The sequence below is a fragment of the Anomaloglossus baeobatrachus genome, chromosome 2 (genome assembly GCF_048569485.1).
Source record: "Anomaloglossus baeobatrachus isolate aAnoBae1 chromosome 2, aAnoBae1.hap1, whole genome shotgun sequence".
Classification (NCBI taxonomy): Eukaryota; Metazoa; Chordata; class Amphibia; order Anura; family Aromobatidae; genus Anomaloglossus; species Anomaloglossus baeobatrachus.
Window position 1 is genome coordinate 213,282,507 of NC_134354.1, and position 26,559 is coordinate 213,309,065.

At 43.2% G+C, this 26,559-nt stretch overlaps 1 protein-coding gene across 3 annotated transcripts in view; it reads left to right on the forward strand.

The window, feature by feature from the left end:
- MAGI3 (membrane associated guanylate kinase, WW and PDZ domain containing 3) overlaps positions 1–16,593 on the forward strand; it is a 417,907-nt gene extending 401,314 nt beyond the window's left edge. For 2 of the 3 annotated variants that reach the window (XM_075335593.1, XM_075335594.1), the window contains 2 exons: positions 3,239–3,377; positions 9,469–16,593. In XM_075335593.1, the coding sequence (XP_075191708.1) occupies positions 3,239–3,377; positions 9,469–11,222 (1,893 nt within the window). In that variant the 3' untranslated portion in view covers positions 11,223–16,593. Of the gene's footprint in view, positions 1–3,238; positions 3,378–8,492; positions 8,584–9,468 lie in introns of all 3 variants that reach the window. The other variant, XM_075335595.1, reaches the window with a different exon arrangement.
- The last annotated feature ends 9,966 nt before the right edge of the window (positions 16,594–26,559 follow it).

A 26,559-nucleotide genomic window follows, 5' to 3' on the forward strand; every position in this document is an offset into this window, starting at 1 on the left:
GCTGACTGATATTGTTAGGCTGGGGGGCTCCCCATAACGTGGAGCTCCCCATCCTGGGAATACAAGCCTTCAGCCTTATGGCTTTATCTGGCTTGTTTTAAAATTGTGGGGGACCGCACGCCGGTTTTTTTAATTATTTATTTCACTGCACAGTATAGACGCGCCCACCGGCTGCTGTGATTGGGTGCAGTGAGACACCTGTCACTCAGCGTGGGGGTGTGTCTGACTGCAACCAATCATAGGCGCCGGTGGGCGGGGAAAGCAGGGAATAAGAGATTGAATAATGAGCGGCCGGCTTTTTCAAAAGAGGAGAAGCCGCCAGAGCAGTGTGAACGCCGTGCAGTGCCGCGCCGGTGATCGGAGATCGGTGAGTATATGAGAGAGGGGGTTAGACTGACTGAGATGAACAGAGAGAGAGGGACAGAGATAGTGACCGACCGACAAAAGCAGCATGCTGCGATTTTTTTTCTCAGTCCAATCTGGACTGAGAAAAAAAATCGCAAATGCGAGCCGAATCATTCACTAACATGTGTCCGATTCCAATGCGAGATTTTCTCGCATTGCTCTACTGCGAGAAACTCGCAAGGGAGAAGCCGGCCTGAAAGTTGTATTTGCAAAATCGTATGAGGGATGTCGTACGTGCAACAAAACGTTCAATTCTAGACAAAGATACGATGTGTTTGCGATCACCATTTTTGCGTTCAATCTTGATCGCACGGAGGTGTCACACGCAAATACGTCACGAACGATGCCGGATGTGCGTCACTTGCAACTTGACCCCAACGACGGATTGTAAGATATATTGCAACGTGTAAAGCGGGCTTTAGATAGTCAAGGATTGTGTGACATCTCAGCTCATGGATGCTTTTGATCACAGATAGATGGGAAGCGTATTTGGTTGTAAATCTCCAATATGCAATAGGTGAAGAAACGTTGTCATTTTAACACAAAAGCAAGACTTTGTAGACTCTTCTTCCAGAAATAAAACCAATTATTCGACCATATGTGGAAACGTTGCAGGCCCCCAGCATATAGAACACGATTAAAAAAAAATCCAGTAAATTAAGGAGCTGCATTGTATCCTAAAAATCCACCTCCTTTTTAAAATGTATTTATATGATGATGTTCCGTCTGTGGGAAAAACTAAAATAATAAATGATGCGTTTGCGAAGAATAATTCGCATGCAGACTAATTTGCTCTCCGCTTTCTCTGTGGGCTGTCTCCCTGCCTTCCAGTTGACAGTTCAGCAAACACCAGTTAAATCTATGGGGTTTTTTTTTTATTACTTTTATTAAAGCCTTAGGCCCTCACTGTCAGTAAGAAAAGTAAAAGGAAGATGACAGAAATGGCCGATGAGGAATCACAGAGGTCAGCAATCTGCAGGCACGGATCTCTGCTAACAGATGTGCACTGTCTGCAAAGTACAGGCTCTAATTTACAGTTAGGTTTTATGGATTTTCCAAAAATAGTATATTACTAAAATTATTACTGCTACTGCCATCCTTGTTTCAAGGCCAAAAAAGCGGTTAACACAAAGAAAGGGTGAAAGCGTTGAAGTGTAGAACTCTTCGAGTGAAACAAATGTTGCAGCAAGAAACGAAAGTCTACTCAAGCATAGTGTCTTCACCTTTACAGATTGTTAATATCAGTGGTTTTATTTACTTGTTTCAAAGGGCAGATTATTAACGCAATATTAATTGTAAAACAAAAGAAAACCATCGAAGAGACGATTGATGTGGAACATATGATGCCCACTGTATTTACTATTGACTCAAGCAGGCAGAGCAATATCTACAAATATGATCTGCAAATTTTGGGGACCAATGGTCATTCTGTAAGGCCTTTGAATTAACTACCCAATTGGTTGTTTATTCTGTTCTCCAACTTTTCAGATGTAATCGACAGTGGCTGTAAAATGTAAGCTTACATTCAACACAGTATGCTTGTCCTTCACCATCAATCGTTTATTCTTTTTTACTCTTTGTGGTCCTTTTATTACGAGATTTCTAAAATCTTCTAAATGGCAAATTGTACATTGTTTCCATATTTTTACATATCTACAGACAGTGTCGGACTGGCTACCTAAGAAACCGCCAGTAATATCAGTCCTGGCTGCGGTTACCTGGATTGAACTCCGGAGCTCTCACCTGAGCTCCGGAGTGCAGCCTGGACCAGGACTGAACTGCGAGTGCTGACGGACTCCCCAGCAATTGCAGTTCAGTTCATGATAGCTGCGGACAAGCTGGGCTGAACTCCGGAGCTCAGGTGAGCACTCTGAAATTCAATCCAGGTAACCGCAGCCAGGACTCATATTACTGGTGGTTTCTCTGGTAGCCAGTCCTACACTGTCTGCGGTACTTATATACATAGTTGTGTAGATGCAGTTCCCCTGCCGATCAGAACAGCATCAGTAAGGACCATGGCTTTATTTGATAAAGCACTGCGGTCAATTCTGACCACTTCAGAATACATATTGTCAGACCACTTCAGAATACATATTGATTCCGGCTTTGCTCACTTCTACATCGGTAGGTGAGCAGGGACCGGTGATGCCACATCTTCTGATTCTTAAGGGGGCTTTACGTGCAGCGACATCGCTAGCGAAAGCATCTGCCCCCGTCGGTTGTGTGTCACGCGCAAATCACTACCCGTGGCGCACAACATCGCTAGGACCCGTCACACGTACTTACCTGCATAGCAACGTCGCTGTGGCCGGCGAACCGCCTCATTTCTAAGGGGGCGGTTCGTGCACCTTCACAGCGACGTCACACGGCAGCCGTCTAATCGAAGCGGAGGGGCAGAGAGCAGCCAAAAGAAAGTGCACATCGTTGCCGGAGGACGCAGGTACGGTGTTGTTCCTCATTCCTGGGGTGTCACACGTAGCTATGTGTGCTGCCTCAGGAACGACGAACAACCTGCGTCCTGCAACAGCAACGATATTCGGTATTAGAACGACGTGTCAACGATCAACGATTAGGTGAGTAATTTTGATCGTTAGCGGTCGTTCGTACGTTTCACACGCAGTGATGCCGCTAACGAGGCTGGATGTGCGTCACGAATTCCGTGACCCCAACGACATCTCGTTAGCGATGTCGTTGCATGTAAAGCCCCCTTTAGACTAGGACAGGTACACGATACCTGCCAATGCCGATGACTTGGCAGGTATCAGTTGGCTTAATATTGACACTAACTGTTATATTGTTGGCCTCCTGATATAAATAATGTTTTTTTTTTCAGGTCGGTGATCAAATAGTGGAAATTAATGGAGAACCAACCCAAGGCATCACTCACACACGAGCCATTGAGCTGATCCAAGCTGGTGGGACCAAAGTTCTCCTCTTATTAAGACCTGGTACAGGACTTATTCCAGATCATGGTAAGAAGTCTTTATTTTTTAGTAATCGGAATGTTGGGTAATACTTTGAACAAGGTCACTTATATTTTTTCAGAAATTATTATTTTAACATGTCAGTTAATACATATTAATGGGAAAGAAAGGTGATTTATTTCAATGTAGTAACATATCAGATTTAAATCATTGTTGTTCAAAATGTTAACCCTTCTTTTTAATTTTATTAACATGTTTTTTTTTGTGGAAATTTTAAAAAATCAATGGAGATAAACATTATTTTAGAATCCACAGATGCTTAAGATCATTATTCTGTTATGGTCAATCTGCTTTGTATTAGTCAGTTAGAAAATAGTGTTGGTAAAGGAGATAAAAAAATAATAATAAAATACAAAATTAAATGAGCTTTAATGGGATTAAAGTGAAAATAACAGAAATGTAAGAGTATTTTAATGTCCAAAACATTCACTAAAATTGGTTCTTACTCCCTATGCTATTTATGCTATAGCAGAGTTTTTAAGGCTAGCGAAAGACAAAAAAATAAAAATCATACCAGCTATTCTTTGATTGTAGTGAGTGTTAGAATAACATTTTTCATAAATTGACCTCTTCATCAAACTTAAGGGTACTTTACACGCTGCGATATCGGTACCGAGATCGCTAGCAAGCGTACCCGCCCCCGTCGGTTGTGCCTCACGGGCAAATCGCTGCCCGTGGCGCACAACATCGCTAACACCCGTCACACAGACTTACCTTCCCTGCGACGTCGCTCTGGACGGTGATCCGCCTCCTTTCTAAGGGGGCGGTTCGTGCGGCGTCACAGCGACATCACATGGCAGCTGTCCAATAGCAGAGGGGGGCGGAGATGAGCGGCCGGAACATGCCGCCCACCTCCTTCCTTCCTCATTGCGAGTGGACGCAGGTAAAGAGTTGTTCGTCGTTCCTGCGGTGTCACACATAGCGATGTGTGCTGCCGCAGGAACGATGAACAACATCGTACCTGCAGCAGCAACGATATTTGGAAAAGGAGCGACGTGTCAACGAGCAACGATTTTTCACGTTTTTGAGCTAGTTGATCGTCGCTCCTTGGTGTCACGCGCTGCGATGTCGCTAATGGCGCCGTATGTGCGTCACTAACGACGTGACCCCGACGATATATTGTTAGCAATGTCGCAGCGTGTAAAGCACCCTTTAGGAAGTCAGCAGACTGTAGTGACCCAGGTTCAAGTGCAGAACCTGACGGATCTTGATGGGTTCTTGTTATAGTGTAGACTGTGGGGACTTACTGCTTACATGGGCCAGAACACTTTATGGTCACTTTCTACTATTTGGCCTCTAGATACTGTTAAGTTCCTAAACTTGTTTATGACTAGCAAAGTATTCAATACACTTCAAGCATAATCTGTGTGCTATTCCATTATTCTTTTGGTGTATGTGTTTGGATGTGAAGTAACCAGGGGACAGGTAAAGTGCTCCAACTCTTTCCAATACTAGGAATTGTGAGGAACAACTCCCATCCAAAATAGATTTAAACACTGGTCAAGATTTATCCAGCATTCATTTTCCACCAGGAAAGGATTGATATACACCTTTTCATATTGTTAACCTAGTTTGATATTGTGCATGCATTATGATTGACCAAGAAATATTTTGAAGCCTGTAACTACAGGGTGGGCCATAAGTATGTATACACCCTGATTAAAAAAGATGGCCGCCATGGGCGTCACCCGGCCTCAAATGTTTTGCCCCTCCCATGCACTAATATGCCACAAACGGTAAAGTGATATCAGCAACCACTTCTATTATCAGGGTGTATCCATACTTATGGCCCACCCAGGGTGTATCCATACTTACGGCCCACCCTTTAGTATCATGTAGGAATTATTATTATTATTATTATTATTAATTATAAAATCAAATGGGTAAGACTGCCACCATCACTAATTACCTGATGAGTAGGTGTCCAGCTCCCGGTCTCCTTACCAAACAGCCAACTATGTATTTCCTGGCTGGTTGTGGCTCTTCTGTACATGGTGGAAATCCAGGTGAATAAAGTAATGACTGTTTCCATACAGCTTTCCCATGAACAAAATTAATTTTAATCAAAAGACCTTGGAATAAAATTAAGTTCCACATTGGACGTGATTAAAAAAAAAATAACATTCCTGTGCTGAGATTTTATATATGTGCTGTGTACTGTGTAATGGCCGTGTCTGACCGTACAGAGACATGGTCTGATCATACCAGATCTCCTGGGTAGGTAAAGAAGGAAAAGTATACAAGCAGGACAGCCTGGGAGTGTAAATCATTCTTTGAGGTAGAACATTTTTGTTAACAGGGAAATGCTTTACATCACAAAAAGAATCCGCTATGATCTTTTGCTGTGTTATCTCTATTCTCTTTTTTGGTTCTTCCCCGGCCCAGGTGATGTATGATGAGACCATGTTCCTGTATGGTCAGACATGGCCATTACACAGTACATATCTGGGACACATATATAAGATTGTCTTAGCACACAAACATTTTTTCATCCAATTGTGGAACTTAGGCCTTGTACCCACAGGGCTATTTTCAAGCTTTTTTTCCTTGCTTTTTTTAAACAATAAAAAGCAAGGAAAATGCATCCCAGCAAAGTCTGAGAATCGAGACGTGCTGCGCCCACAGTCCTTCTTTTTTCCTTGCTTTTGTTGTTGCCGGAATAAGAAGCGACATGTCAATTCTGCTTTTTTCCTGCTTTTTTCCCCTATATCAATACATAAGAAGCATGAAAAGAAGCACAAAAAAAGCAGCTTTTTGTGCTGAAAAAAAAAAAGAAAGCACTGTGAGCACATAGCCTTATTACTATTACTATTCCAAGATCTATTAATTAAAATTTACTTTTACTGTTCTTGAGAAAACACCTTCAAGTCAGAGTAGAGTGATGTTACAGAGCCTATTTTTTGTTTGGGCCTATAGGTGTCTGCCTGAGTGGTTTTATTCTGCCTAAGGCCAGTTTCACACATCCGGCTTTTCGCCGGTTTGCCGGATTCGGCGCACGCCAGTACAGTATATACAGTACAATGGCAGTGCCGCAACGTCCGGGTCACATGCTCCGGTCACATGACAGCATGTGAACGGCGCTTGTCGTGCTGCCATTGTACTGTATACACTGTACTGGCATGCGCCGAATCCGGCAAACCGGTGAAAAGCTGGATGTGTGAAACTAGCCTTAGTGGTATGTGCCTGCTGAGTCTTTTTACTGAGTTTTTGGAGCAGAAACTGAGTTAAAACTCCATGTTTTGGGGGTGTTTGGAGTTTTTGAGGAGGATTTTCATAGTTTCTGTTCCAAAAACTCAGTGTGAACATACACTAAAAATGCTTAAGGACAGGATTTTTTCCATAAGACAACCTCTTTAATTATAATCATTATGTATATGACCAAGCTAAAGCTGGCTGTGTAAGAAGATATACATTTGGCAGACACATGATTTTAGACTCCCTCCTTACACATGTGCACTCAGCATGACTGAGCGTTCATGTGTTCTTACTAGAGAAGGAGGGAAAAAAAGCTGCTAGACACTCCCTGAAAACAAAAGATCAGATATTGATATTTAAACTGATGGGACCCTACTGACTCTCCTCTGACAGGTGATATTGGGGCAGTCATGAGGCTCTCATACAGATCGGAGGGTTGGTCAGGGTTGCCAAAATCAGAGGATTTAGCTGACCTCTCATTTGAAGGCGGAGTCTTAAAGCGTAACAGTCGTTTTAATTTTGATTTCATAAATCAGTAGTACACATGAAGATACGCATCTTTGTATTTGCTTCTTTTTCCGCCAGAATTAGTCATCAAAATTCTCAATACTGAGGTAAAATCTGTATTCAGTGAAGACTTTCCCATTACTGAGAGGAGATGGCAGTCGTTACTGATGAGATTCTATGTTGATAGAAGAGTGTACAGGGGGCGGAGCTCTGCCTCTAGCTCCTCCTTCCTCCCATTGTCATAGAATCTTATCACTAACAACTGTCATCTCCTATCCCAATAATCGGAAAGTCTTCACTGAGCATCAATTCTGGCAGAGAAAGAAGCAGATTTATCTGATAAGATATATTACAAAGTTGCATACTTTCTTGTGTACTACTGATTTATGAAATAAAAATTAAAACGACGTTTACACTTTAAGGCTATGTGCCCACGGGTCTATGTACCTGCAGATTTTGGCGCGGAAAACCTGCGGATTTATCTGGATTTTCTAGATAAATCCGCAGGTTTTAGCAAGTACAGACACTCCCCATGTTATCCTATGGGATATGGGGAGTGCTGTGTCCATGCTGCGGTATGTGCGGCTGCGGAACATGCTGCGGATGTCCCGCATCCGCACATAACTGCATTTCAATTATTCCTGCGGAAATACCTGTGATGTTCCGCCTCTCCACTATGGAGATAGAGGCCAGGACTTCCACAGGTAAGTCGCACGAATATCCACAGGTTTTCCGCAGATATTTTGCTGGAATCCCGCAGCAATGGATAGCTGCGCATTCCGGGGAGCTGCTGCAGGACACCTGCGGATATATCCGCTGGTACATAGTCCCGTGGGCACATAGCCTAAGGTTTAGATTCTACTATTCAAGCGTGAGTCGTATAATATCCATAGCATTGCTATACGGCTAGTTTCAAGTAATGCTATATATTCAAGAGTGATGCAAACGCCACAAATAAAGAAAAGAAGAGAACGATTGACTGGCCAACAGCTGATTTCTCAAAAGTTGTATGTGACTCATTCCATTTGCCCTAAGAAGGCCTTTGACTGTTTTTAAGGTCCATTTTTGTCAATTATTTATCTTCTTTTCCTATATTTTCTTTTTTTTTTTTTTTTGTTCGCTTTTATATCTTAAACTATTCTACAAATGAGAAGAAACGTTCTTATATGGTGACTATTATTATCCTAACATTCTATAAATCTCGTTTCTTTTCCCTTTTTATCCTGTTTGGCTGTTGATCATCCATTAATATGTTGACGGATCTTACCACAGATAATGATCTAAACTGAGTCCAAGCACTCTGTACCTATCACACATTGCGAATGATTCTGGTGTACACTTTGGCAGCTATGCTTTGGTGATGTTGGTATTGTGTTCCAGGCTTGTTTTCCTTCTCCTCAGGTTTGACTCCTTCCAGCCTCTGCTCCTACGTGAAACCTGATCAGCAATAAGGCTTTTTCGTGCTTTTCTTGGTCTTTCCCTTAAAGACTTGGTAAATGTGCATGTCTTGTGATTCAGCTATATTTCTCTTTCTCTGTCTTCTCGGCATCTATTGTCTGCGGTAAATGCAGCTTATTGAAATGCATGTGCACGCACTGATTAACCAGTCGCATTTAGTGGCCTCCCCAGGGGTACAAGGCTTTGAAAGAAATAATAGGTTATAAATTGCTTGTAGCAAGCATCGCATTATGTTGTTCTTCATATATCAGTGAGAAATGGATATTCACGATGACAATGTATTGTTGTTTTTTAATAGTTTTAGCAAAGGAAAAATTCAGATTTTCATTAATATTCTGTATCGGAGTACACATGCATATCTACAGAATACCCATGTGTGCACATTTATATATATATATTAATGTCCTACCATCCTTTTATCATTTCAGTCACTTAGTTAATAATAATAACTTTCTATACTTGCATGCATTAGGATAAAATACACTCTGGTCTCAGTAGGTAATATTATGGGACCAGACATTTAGCTACTATTATGTAATAAAATCGCATACACTGCATGAAATGGAGCCTAACATAAGATCTGCTTGATTACTTCCACCACATTTGCTAATTTCATTCTTAAGGATCGCACATATGGCTGCGTGGCATGGGTAATTGTTGTGCCGTAGTGTATAGTCGTGTCATGTATTGGAAAGCACATTAGACTTCATTTACTTCACTTGGTGTCACATTTGGATCACTGTCATGGGGTTTTCAGTTCATAAATGCATGTTTTTGTTTAGTTACAAGAACCTTCATGAATAATTTCCCAGCACAATATGTAAACCATGTCATGTCCCTAATGTTTCATCGCTTTAGCCCATCGAGCAACATTATTGCTAAATATATTATTGCCATCTTGTTTTTTTTTCCTTTTTAGATGATTTGGAAAACATTTATCCTCCATCTGCAAATGTAATATATGATGACCTCTCTGCATTTTCATCAACTTCATACGTGGATCCTATTCCTGGAGTTTTTTCTTTACCAGCATTTGATGGAGATTGTTTTGAAGTTCAGGAAATGGAGAATACGGTTGAGCCAAATGACATACAGCAGCCTGAGGACAGCTCTGTGTTGCCTGGTGATGTCCTTCAAGAAAATAAGGCATTGAAGCAAGAAAAGCAGTCGTCTCCTGTTCAAGGTAAAAATCAGCATAGGGAGAGGTCTTTGAGTCCTAAGAACCCTACAAAAAAGAAACATCTGGATGCTGAGAAAGAAATTGGAACGAGAGGACGATCTTTGAGTCCAAGAAAAACTGATGGCAAAATATCTAAGGAGCATCCTGGTAAATTGCATGGATCTCGACAGACTGATTCTAAAAGAACACAAAAAGAAACCAGGGAACGGTCACTGAGCCCCAGGAAGTTTTATTCTAAAAACCTGGAAGGTGCTATTGACTCTATGACTGACAATAAAGATAGCAGTAGAAAACATAGGAGAAGATCTGCCAGTCCTAAAAAGGCTTACAAAAAGGAGGAACAAGAAATAAGTGGCATTGAAAGAGAAGAAAAGTTGCCTAAACAAGAGATTAGGTCTTCAAAACATACCAAGGTTGAAGGTGTTGATCAGTCTAAGGAAAAAAAAGAAAAAGCATCAATCAGGGAAGAGAGAGAAGAAATTATAGAGGCACATGAAAGATCTGTGAGATCAAGGAAAGAGGGAAAGGATGAGAAGCCTAGAAAAGTGGGTGAAAAACACTTGAAGCAAGACAGAGATGAAAGAGAGAGAGTTGACAAAACTATCAAACGCGAAAAGGAGGGGAGGTCCAAGAAACCAGAAAGGGAGGAGAAGCAGCGGAGAGAGGACAGGGAGGAGAAGCAGCGGAGAGAGGACAGGGAGGAGAAGCAGCGGAGAGAGGACAGGGAGGAGAAGCAGCAGAGAGAGGACAGGGAGGAGAAGCAGCGGAGAGAGGACAGGGAGGAGAAGCAGCGGCGAGAGGACAGGGAGGGGAAGCAGCGGAGAGAGGACAGGGAGGAGAAGCAGCGAAGAGAGGTCAGGGAGGAGAAGCAACGGAGGGAGGACAAGGTGGAGAAGCAGCGGAGGGAGGCTAGGGAGGAGAAACAGCGTAGGGACGAGAAACAGCGAACAGAAGATGGGGAGGAGAAGCAACGGAGAGAGGAAAGAGAAGAAAAACAAAAAAAACACGATAAATCAAAAAATGATGATAAAGATAAGCAATTTAGTAAAGAAATGCAGTCACTAAGTAGCAATAAGACAGATGACAGACATAAGAAGTCCAGACGAGAGGAAAGGTCAAGTTTTGGTGTTAATGACAAAAGATCTCCAGAACACATAAGTAGAAATAATGAGGAAAGTTCATCTAGAAATATCACACAGTCTGAGACTAAAAAGCAGGAGATAGAGCTTTCTAAAAAGGATAAACGTGCCTCCACTAGTAGACAAGGAATACAAGACCCAAGTTTCATATCTAAACAAGCAGAGAATAACCAATATGGAGAAATTTCTGGACATAATGAACCACAACCCAAAAAGACTGCAGCTGATACTTCAGAGAAAACCAAAGATGAAGGAGTTTCGAGGACAGGAGGAAACAAAACGCACATTGCTCCAGGACCATGGAAAGTGCCCAGTACAAATAAAGCCACAGATGCCAACACCTTGAATAAATGAACATCAAGTCCATGCCGCCAGCAGGAGCAGCACATGTTTTTTAGAACTTAAACTGCGTGGAAGGCGTTTTGGGTTTTGTTTGCAATGAGTGGTCTTCACGAGCTTGAGATCCACACAACTTTATGAAGGTGTCCTGATGCACTTTTTAGACTTTATGCTGCTATATAAGGTTGAGGACAGTGTTGTACAGTTCTAGAACAATGATTATTTAACTTTGCCAGTGTGATCATAACTCCAGTACTTGTGCCAATGTATCTTACCTGCTCAGTTTATCTCCTCTTCTTATACGTCTGTGTGAAGTCTAAGCTTAACTCCTCGTTTCTTACATAAGCCAAAAAAACCTCGGCTCAAATACCCAATTAGCATGTTGCATGTTTCCAAACAGTAACAAAACAACATACAGGTTAGTTCCAGACAAAACAAGAACATTGGTCAGCATGACATATAGTTACACTTGAATATCTACAGAGGTACAGAGGTTTTTATACATTGCTTTATCCTGCTCCACACATTTGACGTTACCTCATGAAAACCCTAGAGAAATTTCTGTAAAGAACAAACGTGGTGTCTGTAGCCACGAATTTTCTACTTTTAAAAAGCTCTTAAAATGTATTTGTGCTCCTTCAGATATGGGAGATGAAGTGTTAAATTTTGCGCCCATCTGCCTAACGGAATTTTACGATAATGTACATGATTTAGGGAAGGTGCAAGATAAATAATATATGCAGGTAACAGAACAGCATGTATTTTATCAGCCCTTAAAATAAGGATTTTTGCGTAAATTAATTATGGAAACTAGGAGGAAAATTAATTTTAAAGTTTCTAAAAAGAAAAGTGTGACTGGGATGGAGTTGACATTTTGTTCGCTGCCAAATCTGAGAACTTGTATTGTAAAGACATAGAGCAAACACATTGTATTTACACACTGAAGGTGAATGACCACTGAAATGCTGTGAGTGATGAGTGCAGATACCTATGGTACATATATTAGGTGTGTGACCTGCCATTATTTGCCCCAGCAGTGTGGTAAAGCAGAATTACGTGCACAAGTGTTCAGGTAAATTTCCCATTTCATTCCACTCCATAGTTTTTGTTTAGCTTTGGTGCCATGGTTTAGGACACCAGTCCTGTAAATCACCAAGCCTGGCATGTGCTTGTGCCCCTATGGTTTTTTTATTAGCATTATACATTTTTGTGGTCAGTAGAAGTATAAAGCTGAATGTTGCCTACAAGGTCGGAGAATATATTTTGAAATAATTTATAAAAAAAAAAACTCCATTGTCTATATGATCCTTTACAGGGGTTGTAGCTACTTTTCTTCTGAATAATTTGTCTGGTCTGGACAACTCCACCATGTTCCTATGCACTCATGTTTTGTCTTAAATGGCCACCATACTGTATTTCTGTTGGGTCATAAACTTGGACATTGGGACCTAGTGCTCAAAGGGATTTCCTGTTTCATGTAAATAAAGCTTACCCAAACTATGATGAAAAGCTACGTATTTGACTTCTATGCCTTTTTTTAGTTTTTGATCAATAGCCAGATCTCGGCTTACTCTCAGTAAACGAAAACCTTCATCGGAGGTTGAAAACCTCACCTGGATATCTGCAATATGCGTTTGAAACACTTTATTTTGCCAAATGATTTTCTGTAATATACACAGAGCTACAAAACATATCTGTCAGTACTCTATTAGCAACTATTACTGAACATGCATATAAAAACCTTTAAAGGGACCCTCCAGTCCAACATAAAAATAAAGCGTTATTGAGAGAATAGTTACCACGTTACGCAATGCCATCCTTTTCGTTACTGGGTTCTTCTTTCAACATGGCCACAGTGGATTTCAGAATTCCCTGTTCAAACTGTGTCTCCGCAGTCTGAGGCAGTCACCGTGTTCTTGTAATGGGCAGCACTGCTCATGTGAGCGGTCCTAACCAATCATAGAGCTGGGGGAGTGCCTCAGACTATCCAAGCACAGTCTGCAGCGGAGAATCTGAGAACCACTGTGGGAACGTTGGGGGAAAAAATAACTGGTCCCCCGGGATGTAGCTGATCAATACAAAATAAATGAAAAGAAGGGCATCTGGCACATTTAGAACAGATTTATTAATAATGGTAAATTTGTGTGTTAAATCGGAGGGTCTATTTAAAACAGTAATTAAGGTCTCATTCACACATCAGTATTTTTGATCAATATTTCATCAGTATTTGTTGCCAAAACCAAGAGTGTCTGCAAAATATAGAACAGGTAAAAACTAATGATGGGAGAGTGTGCTCACCTCTGCTCAATACTCGATCATGCATCGGGGTGCTCTGGTACTCGTGGTGCTCAGCCAAGTATCGTGGGTTCTTGGATGTTTCATCTGTGCAACAACGAACACAAAGCACTGGCTTCCTTCACTGTATGATGTGTGCAGGCATCCCATGGAGAGCCAGTCGCAGTCTCTGAATTGCTCTCACTGGGAATTAAAATAATGTTTTTGGATGTAAAGTGTCCAAAAAAAAAAAACTGCACTCCCTTCCTCCAGAAATGCTCTCTTTATGGCAGGCTGTATGTGAGCGGAGAGATGAACTGCCCAATCAGTGACTCCCATTATACTCGTTATTCGAGTTGAGCCTTTTCAGAGCATCTCGACTCAAGGACCGAGCACTTTAGTGCACACCCATCTGTAGTAAAAAGCTTTCAATTTGTTTTTCTCTGCAAAAATACTGACATGTGAATAAGGCCTAACACAAAGCATATTAGAAAGTTGTATCTGTAAATTATATTTCTATAAATGAAGAATACAGAAATACATTTTATTTTATAACATATCATTTTAGGGGATTCAATCATATGCCTTATTTTCCAAAAGCCCATACTCTTTCTTTTTCATGCTTTTATGTTCTCTTTTAGAGGTTTTGGGGGGTTTTTTTCACTGTTCTATCACCAATACTCCCTCTGATTTTAAAAATGATAATAATAATGAAACCTCTAAATGACTTAACCCCTTCACCTCCCAATTTTCCGTTTTTCATTTTTTCCTCCCCTTCTTCCAAGAGCCATAACTTTTTAATTTTTCTGTGAACATATCCATATGAGGGCTTGTTTATTGCGGGACGAGTTGTACTTTTGAATGAAACCATTAATTTTACCATATAGTCTACTGGAAAACAGGAAACAAATTCCATGTGCTGTGATATTGCAAAAATAAGTGCACTTCCCCAATTGTTTTTTTGGATTTTTTTTTTATTTTCCATATTCATTATATGGAAAAAAAATGACCTGACAGTATGATTCTCCAGGTCAATACCAGTTTGTTGATATCAAATATGTCTAATTTTTCTTTTATTTTATTGATGAAAAAAAAATTTAGGAAGTGGTTTAAAGGTTAAAGAATAACTCTTATTTTATTTTTTTTTTTTAATTTTTTTAATATAAATCAATAGGACAGGTAAAAATAAAAAACTTTGTAATATACCTCATTAGAGAAATCTGCTTCTTTCTCCTGGACTGAACATTAGTTTTAAAAACGATCAAATTCGATGGTAAAATCTGCGAAGACAGATTACTTTACTGAGATAGGAGATGAGAGTTGGTGCTTATAAAGTTCTATGAGGAATTGTTACTGCCGTTTCAGGAGAACTTGCAGCAGAATGTCTGTATCTGCCTATTGCTCCTCCTCCCTCCATAAAATTTTGAAAGCACCAACTGTCATCTCTTTTTCAGTAAGGGGAATTTCTGTCGTCTTGAATACAGATTTTACAGATTTTTATCCATGAATTGAGAGTGAAATCAATAAGGGTATGTGCGCCTGTTAAATCCTATAAATATAATGTACGACTACACCAAAATATAAACTTTATTGAACAATCTACAGATAAATACATTACAACATGAAAAGCTAAAAAGGGGAGGACCCGCCGGTGGCAGCAACATTATGAAGCAGGAGGTATACGGTACTACCTAGATAATAGACCAAAAGTGAGGGAGGTGTCAAAGAAACAATCTACAAGTGGTCATAGATATCTAATAGACATGGTAAATGAAGAGTGGATTACATACGTATCAACGGACTTTCCTTCTTTTGGGGGTATTTGCTGCAGACATTTCGGATGCAAATACTGTTGTGTTGGCTGTAAAAAGCTGGCATAAAATTCACACATTTTTGATGCATTTTTTATAGTTTATTTGATGCATATTATGTATTTGTTTTTTAAGTATTTTTCCCATTTGTTAGAATAGGTGAAAAACCGTGTAATAGTGCTGAAAGAATTCATATGTTGAAACTGCTTCAAATCTGCAAGGATGAAAAAAATAAAATAAATATATATATATATATATATATATATATATATATATACACAAATGCGCATGAGACTTTAGGAATCTCACTCACTTTTTGTGCAAAGAAAAAATACAACAAAAATGTAGCAGATACTGAACATGTGCACATATCCTGACACAGCTGGAAGCGCTCGACCACCCAATATGCAGGAATACTGTACATACCTGAGATCCGGCATGCTGAGGGAGGGACTGTCAATCACTTTTTTTTTTTTTTTTTTTTTTATGATAGATACTCGTTAAGCTTTATTTGCATAAAACTGGACAAACCACAAAAAAAAAAAAAAATTGGTCTTGGGGCATGGAAGTTCTACAAATCTGTTTTCATAAACATAAGCAGAATGTACATAAATGCCTCTTCATATTAAATCATGATGAAGCTTTATATAACTTTATCTTAATGGCAAGCATTTCTTATTTCTAGCCAAGAGTCTATTTCGTTGTAGGTCTCTTAAAAAAAATAATAAATAAATGAAGTCTTTTTCCCTCATTTTCCTTCTACATACCTCTATTCTGGTGATTGTTGCTCTACTGTGATCCTTTCATTAATGGTTTTCCATCATGGATGAAAAGGATCATTCAGATTTACTGCACCCAGGTTTATGACTGTGATCTGCTCTGTCCTGTTTAACATACTGTGATTACTCTTCAAAAAGTAAATCTTTCTCGAAGGAACTGGTATTTTTAAATATATAAGTATAGTTGCCTTGAAATATTAAGGGAATCACGAATAGATTTACTGGTTGTAAATGTTTATATACTGTACAGCACCTATAAATATATATATATATATATACATTTATCTTTCCAAAGTATAGATTAGATCTGTAAAGCAGTTATTATTTTTTATATAGATATATATAAATATATATATATATATATATATATGAGAACAATGGCCTTCAGTTCTTGCACTGTAAAATGAGAAAACGAAATTGCTGTATAATTTTGTTTTATTTTCCAATAATGCATTCTATATTGTATGTGTTCAGCATCCTCCAGAATTAAGAACTATTTTGCATTAAAATGAATACACTGAATTGCTTTGTCTTTTTTGTTATTAAAAACCTAAGCAGGTTAACTAAAGATTAAATTGAACACACGTTGTGCCTTTCTATTTATTACAAATGGGATATAATACACAATTGAGACAAGAATTAATTGTGTAATTCGTCTTTAGTAACAGCTCAGTCAGAATTTATCCAGACGTATTGGAAGAAGCTAATTACAGCTTTTGTTTTTCTTGCCATAGTGGACAATAAAGCTTTTGACTACACCTGTGTTTCCCAATTAGATTGCCTTTAAAGATGAAAAACAGGCTCCTCGAAAACCTGCCACCACTAGTGATAAGCGAGCACTACCGTGCTCGGTACTCGTAACGGGCAGTCGGACACTCGGACAGGCTTGACTCATGCTGAGTATGATGGAGGTCAATGGATAATTCTAGCATTTTTCCCAAAGATCTTCTGGAAAAATGCATGAGTTCCCCTTTGACTTCCATTATACTCGGTATTCAAGTCAAGCCAATCCGAGCGTCCGAGTGCTCGCTACGAGAACCCGAGCATGGTAGTGCTCGCTTATCACTAGTCATCAGGTTTTTGCTATCCCATCTTAGACCATAAACCAAAAAATCCTTTAAAACTCAATTTTAATCCTTTCAGTTAAAATACATACACTGACAAATGCACACCCATGTGGATACAACATACACAGAAACGAATATATTAATATACAATTAGAGGACAGAGGAACCCAGGGCAAATTCCCTAGTGTATCCCTTCCTAACCGCAGAGGTTGGCACCCTAAACAGTACGATTTGGCGCCCCCGCTCAACGAACGCTGACCCTCCTTAGCCTACACTGACCAACTTATATAGGTGCTGCTATCCTAAGTGTAGGAACAAAATACACACAGTGAGATGTGTCTAAGGCACGTTGCGTTTTTTCCCACGTTAACGCTACGTTTTGAACTGCAGCGTTTCTGTGCCAAATTGCATGCGTTCTGCTTCCCCAGCAAAGTCTGACAAGTCCGAAAATTCAATGCGCACTCTGCGTTTTTAAACGCAGCATTTTGGATGCCAAAAATCGCAGCTGAAAAAAAAAGCAGCATGTCACTACTTTTGTGCATTGTAGCTGCGTTCACCCATTTAAATCAATTATGTGGGTCAAAACGCAACCAAAATGCACTTGGACTGCATTTTTGTTGCGTTCCGCATGCTTTTTTGACAAGCGAAACGCAGGTGTTTTCAGTATCGATGTCGGTCAATCTCTGTCTGTGGATGTCGGTCAATCTCCCTCTATCTGTCAGTCGGTCTCTTTTTCTGTCAGTTGGTCGCTCTGTCTCTCTCTCTGTCTGTCCCTCTCTCTGTCCGTCCGTCGGTCTCTCCCCCTGTCTAATACTCACTGATCCCCGATCACCAGCGTGGCGCTGCATTGCTGTCACAAGCTCCGGCGGCTTTTCCTCTTTTGAAAATGCCAGCCGCTCATTATTCAATCTCGTATTCCCTGCTTTCCCCGCCCACCGGCGCCTATGATTGGTTGTAGTCAGACACCCCCCCACGCTGAGTGACAGCTGTCTCACATCAACCAATCACAGCTGCCGGTGGGCGGATCTATATCGTGCAGTAAAATAAATAAATAATAAAAAACAAAAAAGAACGACGTGCGGTCCCCCCCAATTTTGATTCCAGCCAGGGTAAAGCCACATGGCTGAAGGCTGAGTATTCTCAGGATGGGGAGCTCCACATTATGGGGAGCCCCCCAGCCTAACGATATCAGCCAGCAGCCACCCGGAATTGCCGCATCCATTAGATGCGACAGTCCCGGGACTCTACCCGGCTCATCCCGAATTGCCCTGGTGCGGTGGCAATCGAGGTAATAAGGAATTAATGGCAGCAGCCAATAACTGCCATTAAGTCCTAGGTTAATCATGGCAGGCGTCTCTCCGAGATCCCTTCCATGATTAACCTGTAAGTTAAAGAAAATAAACACCTGAAAAAATCCTTTATTTGGAAAAAAAGACACCCTCTTTCACCACTTTATTAACCCCCAAATACCCATCCAGGTCCGGCGTAAACCACACGATGGTGCACGACGCTCTCAGCTCTGCTACATGAAGCTGACAGGAGGAGTCACAGACCAGACCGCTCTGTCAGCTCCACGCAGCAACTGAAGTGAGTCGCACGATCAGCGATGACGTCACTCAGGTTACCCACGGCCACCGCTGGATCCTCCAACTGTGACAGCAAGTTGGCCGAGTGACGTGAGCTGCGCGATCAGCGATGATGTCACAGGTGAGTTGCGGTGTCGGGTGGAGGACTCCAGCTGTCCGCGGGTAACCTGAGTGACGGCAGCGCTGATCGTGCTGCTCACTTAAGGGGATTAGCGGTCACCGGTGAGTCCTTAACGGGTGACCGCTAATCAGGACCCGACACAGTCAGAGCCGCGGTATGACAAAGATTTCGGGTAAAGTTCATCCGAGTTCACTCTCATCGCGCAACTGTCCGCTGGCAGCGGGCATGTAGCAGAACTCAATGCCGTGGGATCGCACTGCAAAAAAAGCATCCAAAACGCATGCAAAGCGTATGCAAAATGCATCCAAAATGCATGCGTTGTGGATGCTTTTTTTTGACAACCGCAGTGTTTACAGTTCTGAGGGTACGTTCTTTTCCGCACTGCTCAGAACGCAACGTGCGCACATACCCTAAAGTGGCCAATACAACAAGGGAATATTCCCCCCCCCCCCAGTTAAGCATTTATTTCTCAAAAAGGTAAGGATTAGGGATGATCGAATACCCTATTATTCGTTTCGATGGATATCCGGCGAATACCTTGCCGCTATTCGAGTATTCGCGAATATTCAACTCCCAATGTAAGTCGATGGGAAAATAATTTTACGTTGAACCTGTCGGTGACCTGTGGTGACTGAGCAAAAGGCTGAAATGGATGGGAAAATGCTGAAACAGTATGGGCACAGCCTGTAGAAGGTGCCTGACTGCATTTCTGGTATCTTTGAATAACGTGCTCAGAGCAGAACGCGGCGTCTACGTAGTCGCCAGAACAGCTCTCAAACCAAAGTAAAAGAGGGGAAATTGCTAAGAAACAGGTTCTAGTGCCTAATCACTGTAATAAAACGTCAAATCAAGCCCCGACCTCCAAAAAAAACCAAACACTTTAGGATATGTTCACACGTTTCGTTTTTTACATTTTTCCATTTTTGATTAGAAAGGGCTGTAATTTATACATTAAATTGGTGTCTGTCCGACACCTACTTTTTTGGGACAAGTTTGACAGCACTTTAAAAGATCAGCTACAATGGGATTGGGATGTTGACCTTGCCCTCTTCCTAGTCCTCCACCAGCACCTCCGGCTCCAGTGGGCTCTCTAAGGGCCACTGGCTGTCCTCAAATCTCAGACTTCTTAGGGCTCTCAGGTGGGGCCTGTAACATACATTGGGGAGGGATGGCAGTCATTTGTAGTTTTCTGCGTCCCCTATATCATTAGTGTGAAAGTTGGAATACGTACACCATAACACTTTACAGTGCTATTGCCAATGTGGCCATTGGATGTTGGCCTTGCCCTCTTCCTCCACCAACACCACAGGCTCCAGTGGCCCTCTATTCAAATTCTATTCAAATGATTCAGAAATGTATGTTTTATGGACAAATGAACGCCACGCTGGGACATTGAAGCTGATGTCGTTGATGATGATTGCATCTGACCAACAGCAGGTTGGGAGTAGGTGGCATCATCGCCTGCTTCCTAGACCGCAGTTTGTGAAGCATGCAGCACCATGGAAGTGGCAGCTATGTCACTCTGTAACTCAGGCTTTATTCCACTAGCTAACACCGAGGATTTCAAAAAATTCCGTTTCCCCAGGGGGGAATGGTTCAAAGATCATGTAGCACAGCATCAGAAGTTACTCCTAACAGCTTTTTTTTTTCAAAAACAATGGTAGGATAAGCAACAGGGCACAACATGCCAAGGAGTTTAATACATTCAGTTCCCCTAGGGCAGGGGTGGGGAACCTTTTTACTGCCGGGGGCCATGGTGGGGAACCTTTTTACTGCCTGGGGCCATTTGGAAATTTCTGCCAACCTTCGGGGGCCGCACAAAATTATCAGTGTGAAAATGAACCAGCTATATTTGGTCAAACAGTTAACTCACCCCTATTGTGGTGGCCGGAGCTGCTTCTGTTTTGTGGGGCTGTGATGTTCAGTGATACTTATGTTGCTTCTCTCTTTTCCAGGTTTGTCACGGTCTGGAGCACAGGCAACTTTTTGTGATAATAAGATTGGTAGACTATATACATCACACAACAGACACAGGGACTGGTGTATATAAATCACAGGAGACATATATATGACTGAAGGGGCTGTTGGCATATACATCACATAGGAGACGCTGGGATTGCTGTATATACATCACATAGGAGACGCTGGGACTGCTGTATATACTGTACATGACAGGAGACACCTACATCACTGGAGACACTGGGGGCACATACATCACACGAGGGGCTGGGGACATGTATATGCCCCCATCTCCCTCCTGTGATGTATATGCTTTCAGACTCTCCTTTGATGTATATGTGCCCAGCCCCTTTGTGAGGTATATGCGCCCAGCCCCTCCTGTGAGGTATATGCGCCCAGCCCCTCCTGTGAGATCTATGCGCCCAGCCCCTCCTGTGAGATCTATGCGCCCAGCCCCTCCTGTGAGATCTATGCGCCCAGCCCCTCCTGTGAGATCTATGCGCCCAGCCCCTTCTATGAGATCTATGCGCCCAGCCCCTCCTGTGAGATCTATGCGCCCAGCCCCTCCTGTGATGTATATTCCCCAGCCCTTTCTGTGATGTATATGCCCCAGCCTCTCCTGTGATATGTATGGCCCCAACATTTTCAGTGTGATGTATATACCTACAGCGTCTCCACTGTGATGTATATGCTCCATCCCCTCTTGTGATGTATATGCTCCTAGCATCTCCAATGTGATGTATATTTCACAGGAGGGGTTGGGGCATACACATCACAGGAGATGCTGGGGCATACCCTTGACAGGAGGGTCTGGGAGCATATACATGACAATTCGATGCTGGGGGCATACACATGACAAGAGGGGCTGGGAAACGGACATTACTAGTTCACTGGCAGGCATAAGCATTGCTGTGAGGCACAGATGGCACTGGGGGGGCACAGACATCACTAAGACGACAAAGAGAGCACTAGGAGGGCACAGGCATCACTAGGGGGCCACAGGCATCACTAATGTGGGGGCACACAGACATCACTAATGGGGGGGGCACACAGACATCACTAATGTGGGGGCACACAGACATAATTGAGGGGGGTCACACAGACATCACTGAGGGGGGAGCACACAGACATCACTAGGAGACTGGGGAGGCTGCATACAGTACTTGGAGCTGCACACAGCAGTGGAGGGGGCATGCTACCACGGAGAAGGGGCGGGGAGCGGGCGGCACACAGCAGTGGAGGGGGCATGCTGCACCGGAGAAGCAGCGGGCGGCACACAAGCGCCGTGCAGCAGGCGGCACACAAGCAGTGAGCAGCACACAGCAGTGGAGGGAGCATGCTGCACCGGAGAAGGGGCAGGGAGCGGGCGGCACACAATCGCCGTGCAGCGGGCGGCACACAGCAGTGGAGGGGGCATGCTGCACCGGAGAAGGGGCGGGGAGCGGGCGGCACACGGCACCGTACAGCGGACGGCACACAAGCGCTGGAGAGTGGGCGGCACAATGCTGGAGGCGGTGAAGGTGTGTGGGACGGAATCACAGAACGATAAACCCGCCCACAAAGTAAGTCCTGAGCACGCTGGCACCTGCCACCGAGAGCGCTCATTGGTGTGCGCAAGCAGCGCATGTGGAGATTTAAAGGGCCAGCAACCGGTAATACTGTGGTGGCGGCCGTAGCACTTCTGCCCCCGGAAATCTGCCCGCGGGTTGCACAAAAGGTCATGGCGAGCCGCATGCGGCCTGCGGGCCGGAGGTTCCCCACCCCTGCCCTAGGGTGTAGTGGTTCAAACATCATGTAGCTAAGTATCACAAGGTACTCCCAAGAGCTCCCAACAGCTTATTTTAAAAAAAATTGGTAGCATAAGCAACAGGGCATAACATGCCAAGAAGTTTAATACATTCAGTTACCCTAGGGTGTAGTGGTTCATGTCCCCAGGGGATAATAGTTCAGACACTATGGAGCACTGCATGAGTAGGTACTCCCAACAGCTTATTTTAAAAAAATTGGTAGGATAAGCAACAGGGCATAACATGCCAAGAAGCTAAAAAAATAAAAATCTGGTTTTGCAGGGGGCCATGTGTAACACACCGTGGAGCACAGCATCAATAAAGAACACAAATAGAGACTGCCTGACCAATTGTTCTAGACAGTGTAGTCTCGACAATGCTTGTGCCAGTGCATAATGTACAAAGGCTTGAAAAATATTGCCCTGGGTGATTGGGCCAATCAATTACATGGCAGCAGCATAACAAGTTACATTAGTCATGCGGTGTCACTATACCTTATTATAGGGCAGTGATGGCGAACCTATGACACGCATGCCAGACAGGGCAAGCAGAGCCCTTTTTGCTAGCACGCGCGCTGTCGACACACTGCGCCACTTTGAACTGCCGGTGTGATCGTGTCAGCAGTTCTAAGTGGTGTTTAGCAGAGGAGACATTTCTCCTCGCTCTGACACTTCTCATCTCCTGGGCTGCAGGCCTGTTGCCTAAGAGACGGAGGAGCGTCAGTAGGCGGCGCCGGCGTCTTGTGGCCGTGCGGGAACTGAAGTGACTGAGGATGCAGCAGCGGAGGAGTGGGGGCTAGAAGGTGAGTTGTTTTGTTTTTTTTGTTTTTTTTTTTTTTAATAAAGCTCTGTGCGGCTGTGCCAAGGTGTGGGGGGACAGAGGGAGCACGGGGCATATACAAACAGAGTACGGGGCAAACAGAGCACGGAGAAAACATGGAGAGCACGGGGCAAACATGGCTGCAAGGATGGGGGAAACGTGCAAAGATGGAGAGAAACGTGCAAAGATGGGGGAAACGTGCAAAGAGGGAGAGAAACATGCAAAGATGGTGGAAACATGGCTGCAAGGATGGGGGAAACATGGCTGCAAGGATAGGGGAAACATGCAAGGATGGTGGTAAACGTGGCTGCAAGGATGGGGGTAAACATGACTGCAAGGATGGGGGGAAACATGACTGCAAGGATGGGGGTAAACATGACTGTAAGCATGGGTGGAAACATGACTGCAAGGATGGGGGAAAACATGCCAGGATGGGGTACATTTAGCAGGAAGGGATACATTTACCAGGATGGGGGATACATTTACCAGGATGGGGGGATACATTTACCAGAATGGGGGGGAAACATGCCAGGATGGGGGTACATGAACATGCCAGGAAGAGGAAAAATGCCAGGATGGGGAACATTTAGCAGGAAGGGTGACATTTATCAGGAAAGGGGACATTTACCAGGATAAGGGAACATGCCTGGATGAGGTACATTTACCAGGATGGGGTCATTTAACAGCATGGGGGAACATGCCAGGATGGAATACATTTACAATGATGGGGTACATTTACCAGGATGGGGTACATTTACCAGAATGGGGCCATGATGTCGACAAATATACCAGAATGTAGGAAATATATATCAGGATGGGGGACATGTTTTCCAGGAAGGGGGACAGAACTACACAATGAAAGGGGAAGGGAGCAACTCGTACGTCTTTATGGGATTTCAAGATGTTCAGACTTTGAAATGTAGATGTGGATTACAGGGTGAAATCTGATTGCATTCCATGCTAAAATCTCTGTCTAATATGCTGCAGTTTTTTCCAGAAAGATCAATCCAACTGCTGTGTCTGGAAAGGGCAGGGGCTCAGCTTCAATGTGTGATAAGCATGAGCGTGATGCCCCCTGCTGAAGAGAAGAGAAGACGGCAAAGGTAAGGTAAAAACCAACTATTTACATAATAGAATTGGTTGGCACTTCGGAAAAAAAATGGGTTTAGGGCTACAGTTTGGGCACTCGGCCTGTAAAAGGTTCGCCATGACTGTTAGGGTATTGTTAACAGGCGGCCTGAGATACTCTGGTCCAATCCATCTTTGGTTCATTTTGATAATGGTAAAACTGCCTGCACTTTCCGTGAATAGTTGTGTGCGACTATCTGTTATTATTGACGCCGCTGAGGTGAAAACGCGCTCAGACAACACACTCGCAGCAGGGCAAGCTAGCACTTCCAAAGCGTATAACGCGAGGTCTGGCCAAATGTTGAGCTTGGAAACCCAATAGTTAAAGGGAACAGTAGACTCGGAAAGCACAATGATGTGGTCACCTACATAGTCCCTCACCATCTTACTTAAGTGTTCCCTCCTTGTCATCGTTCCCCCAACTGGTATCTGATTCAAAGTTGACAGTTTGTGGAAAATGGACCAGTTTTGGCACATTAGTCCCCCGCCTGTGTTGCTCCTACTATGCGTAGCCCTCTTTTGTAATCCTGTTGCGTGAGATAACACACTACCTCTGACACCAGCATGATCTGAGGGTAATCGTTTCATCAACTGCTCCACTACAGCCCTCTTGAATGTTTCCGTAGTACAATCCTTATTTGCCTCCACAAGTAGCAAAGCAAATTTGTCTTTGTAGCGTGGGTCAAGGAAGGTACATAACCAGTATTTGTTGTCTGCCAAAATGTGGACTAGCCAACAGTCATGAGAAAGGCAGTGTGACATGAACTGTGTCCCAGACTCCAAACTGGAAACCTTTGTGTCACTGCTAAGAATACATTCTGTCTCCCTAAACCTCTCCTCCTCAGTCTCTCTCTCCTCCTCCTGCTCCTCCTCAGGCCATCCATGCTGGACAGCCCTGAAGCTTGGGTTGTCAATCCCTTGGTTACCAACTTCAAAGCATTCCTGTTCTTCATCATCCTCATCCTCATGATGCTAAACAAAGGTGGCTTGAGCTTGTTGGCCAAGGTTCTGTGGATTACTAGCAACCATTGTGAAGTCTGGATCCACAGACAACTCTGTTGCATGAACACTTTGGTCAGTCAGACCATCCAGAGAGCGTTTCAGTAACCAAATTAGTGGAATGGTAATGCTGATAACAGCATCCTCACTGCTCACAATGTTGGTACAGTAATCAAAATTCTCCAAGACCTGACAAATGTCTGCAATCCATACCCACTCGGCAATACTGTCTGGCAGCTGCCTCTGATGGGCATGTTCCAGCTGGAATTGGGATACTGCCCTCTGATGCTCATGGATCCTGGCCAACATATGATAGGTTGAATTCCATCTCATAGGGATGTCACATATCAGTCTGTGACGAGGCAAGTGTAAGTGCTGCTGCAGCACTGCCAGGCCAGCAAAAGAGGGAGATGACTTGTGGAAATGGGCGCTAATACATCGTACCTTGGTAAGTAGGTCTGGTATTCCAGGGTATTTCTTCAGAAAGTGCTGAACTACTAAATTTACAACGTGGGCCATACAAGGAACGTGTACAAGCTTTCAAGCCAACACCAGATTACGACCATTATCGCACACTACCATCCCTGGACGGAGATCCAAAGGCTCAAGCCATTCATCTGTCTGCTCAGTTATTGCTTTCAAAAGCTCAGGTGCCGTGTGAGATTTGTCACCGATACAGATGAGCTTCAGTAGAGCATGTTGACCCTTAGCCAAGGCAGTGCTGCAAAGATCCCAGCTGGGGAATGATGTCGATGGTTGGACACCGGCGAATGTTGAGGATGCACAGGAGCCAGATGAAGAGTAGGAGGGAGTTGTTGCTGTGTAGGTTGCTGCTGAAACTGTGATTGAAGTGGGCCCCGCTATTCTGGGTGTGGGAATTATATGGGATGTTGCCCGCTGAGACTCTGTACTAGCCGCCACCAGGTTCACCCAGTGTGCCATCAGTGAGATTTAGCGTCCCTGTCCACTTCCGCTTGTCCACGTGTCTGTGGTTAAGTGGACCTTCCCTGTTATCGCGTTGG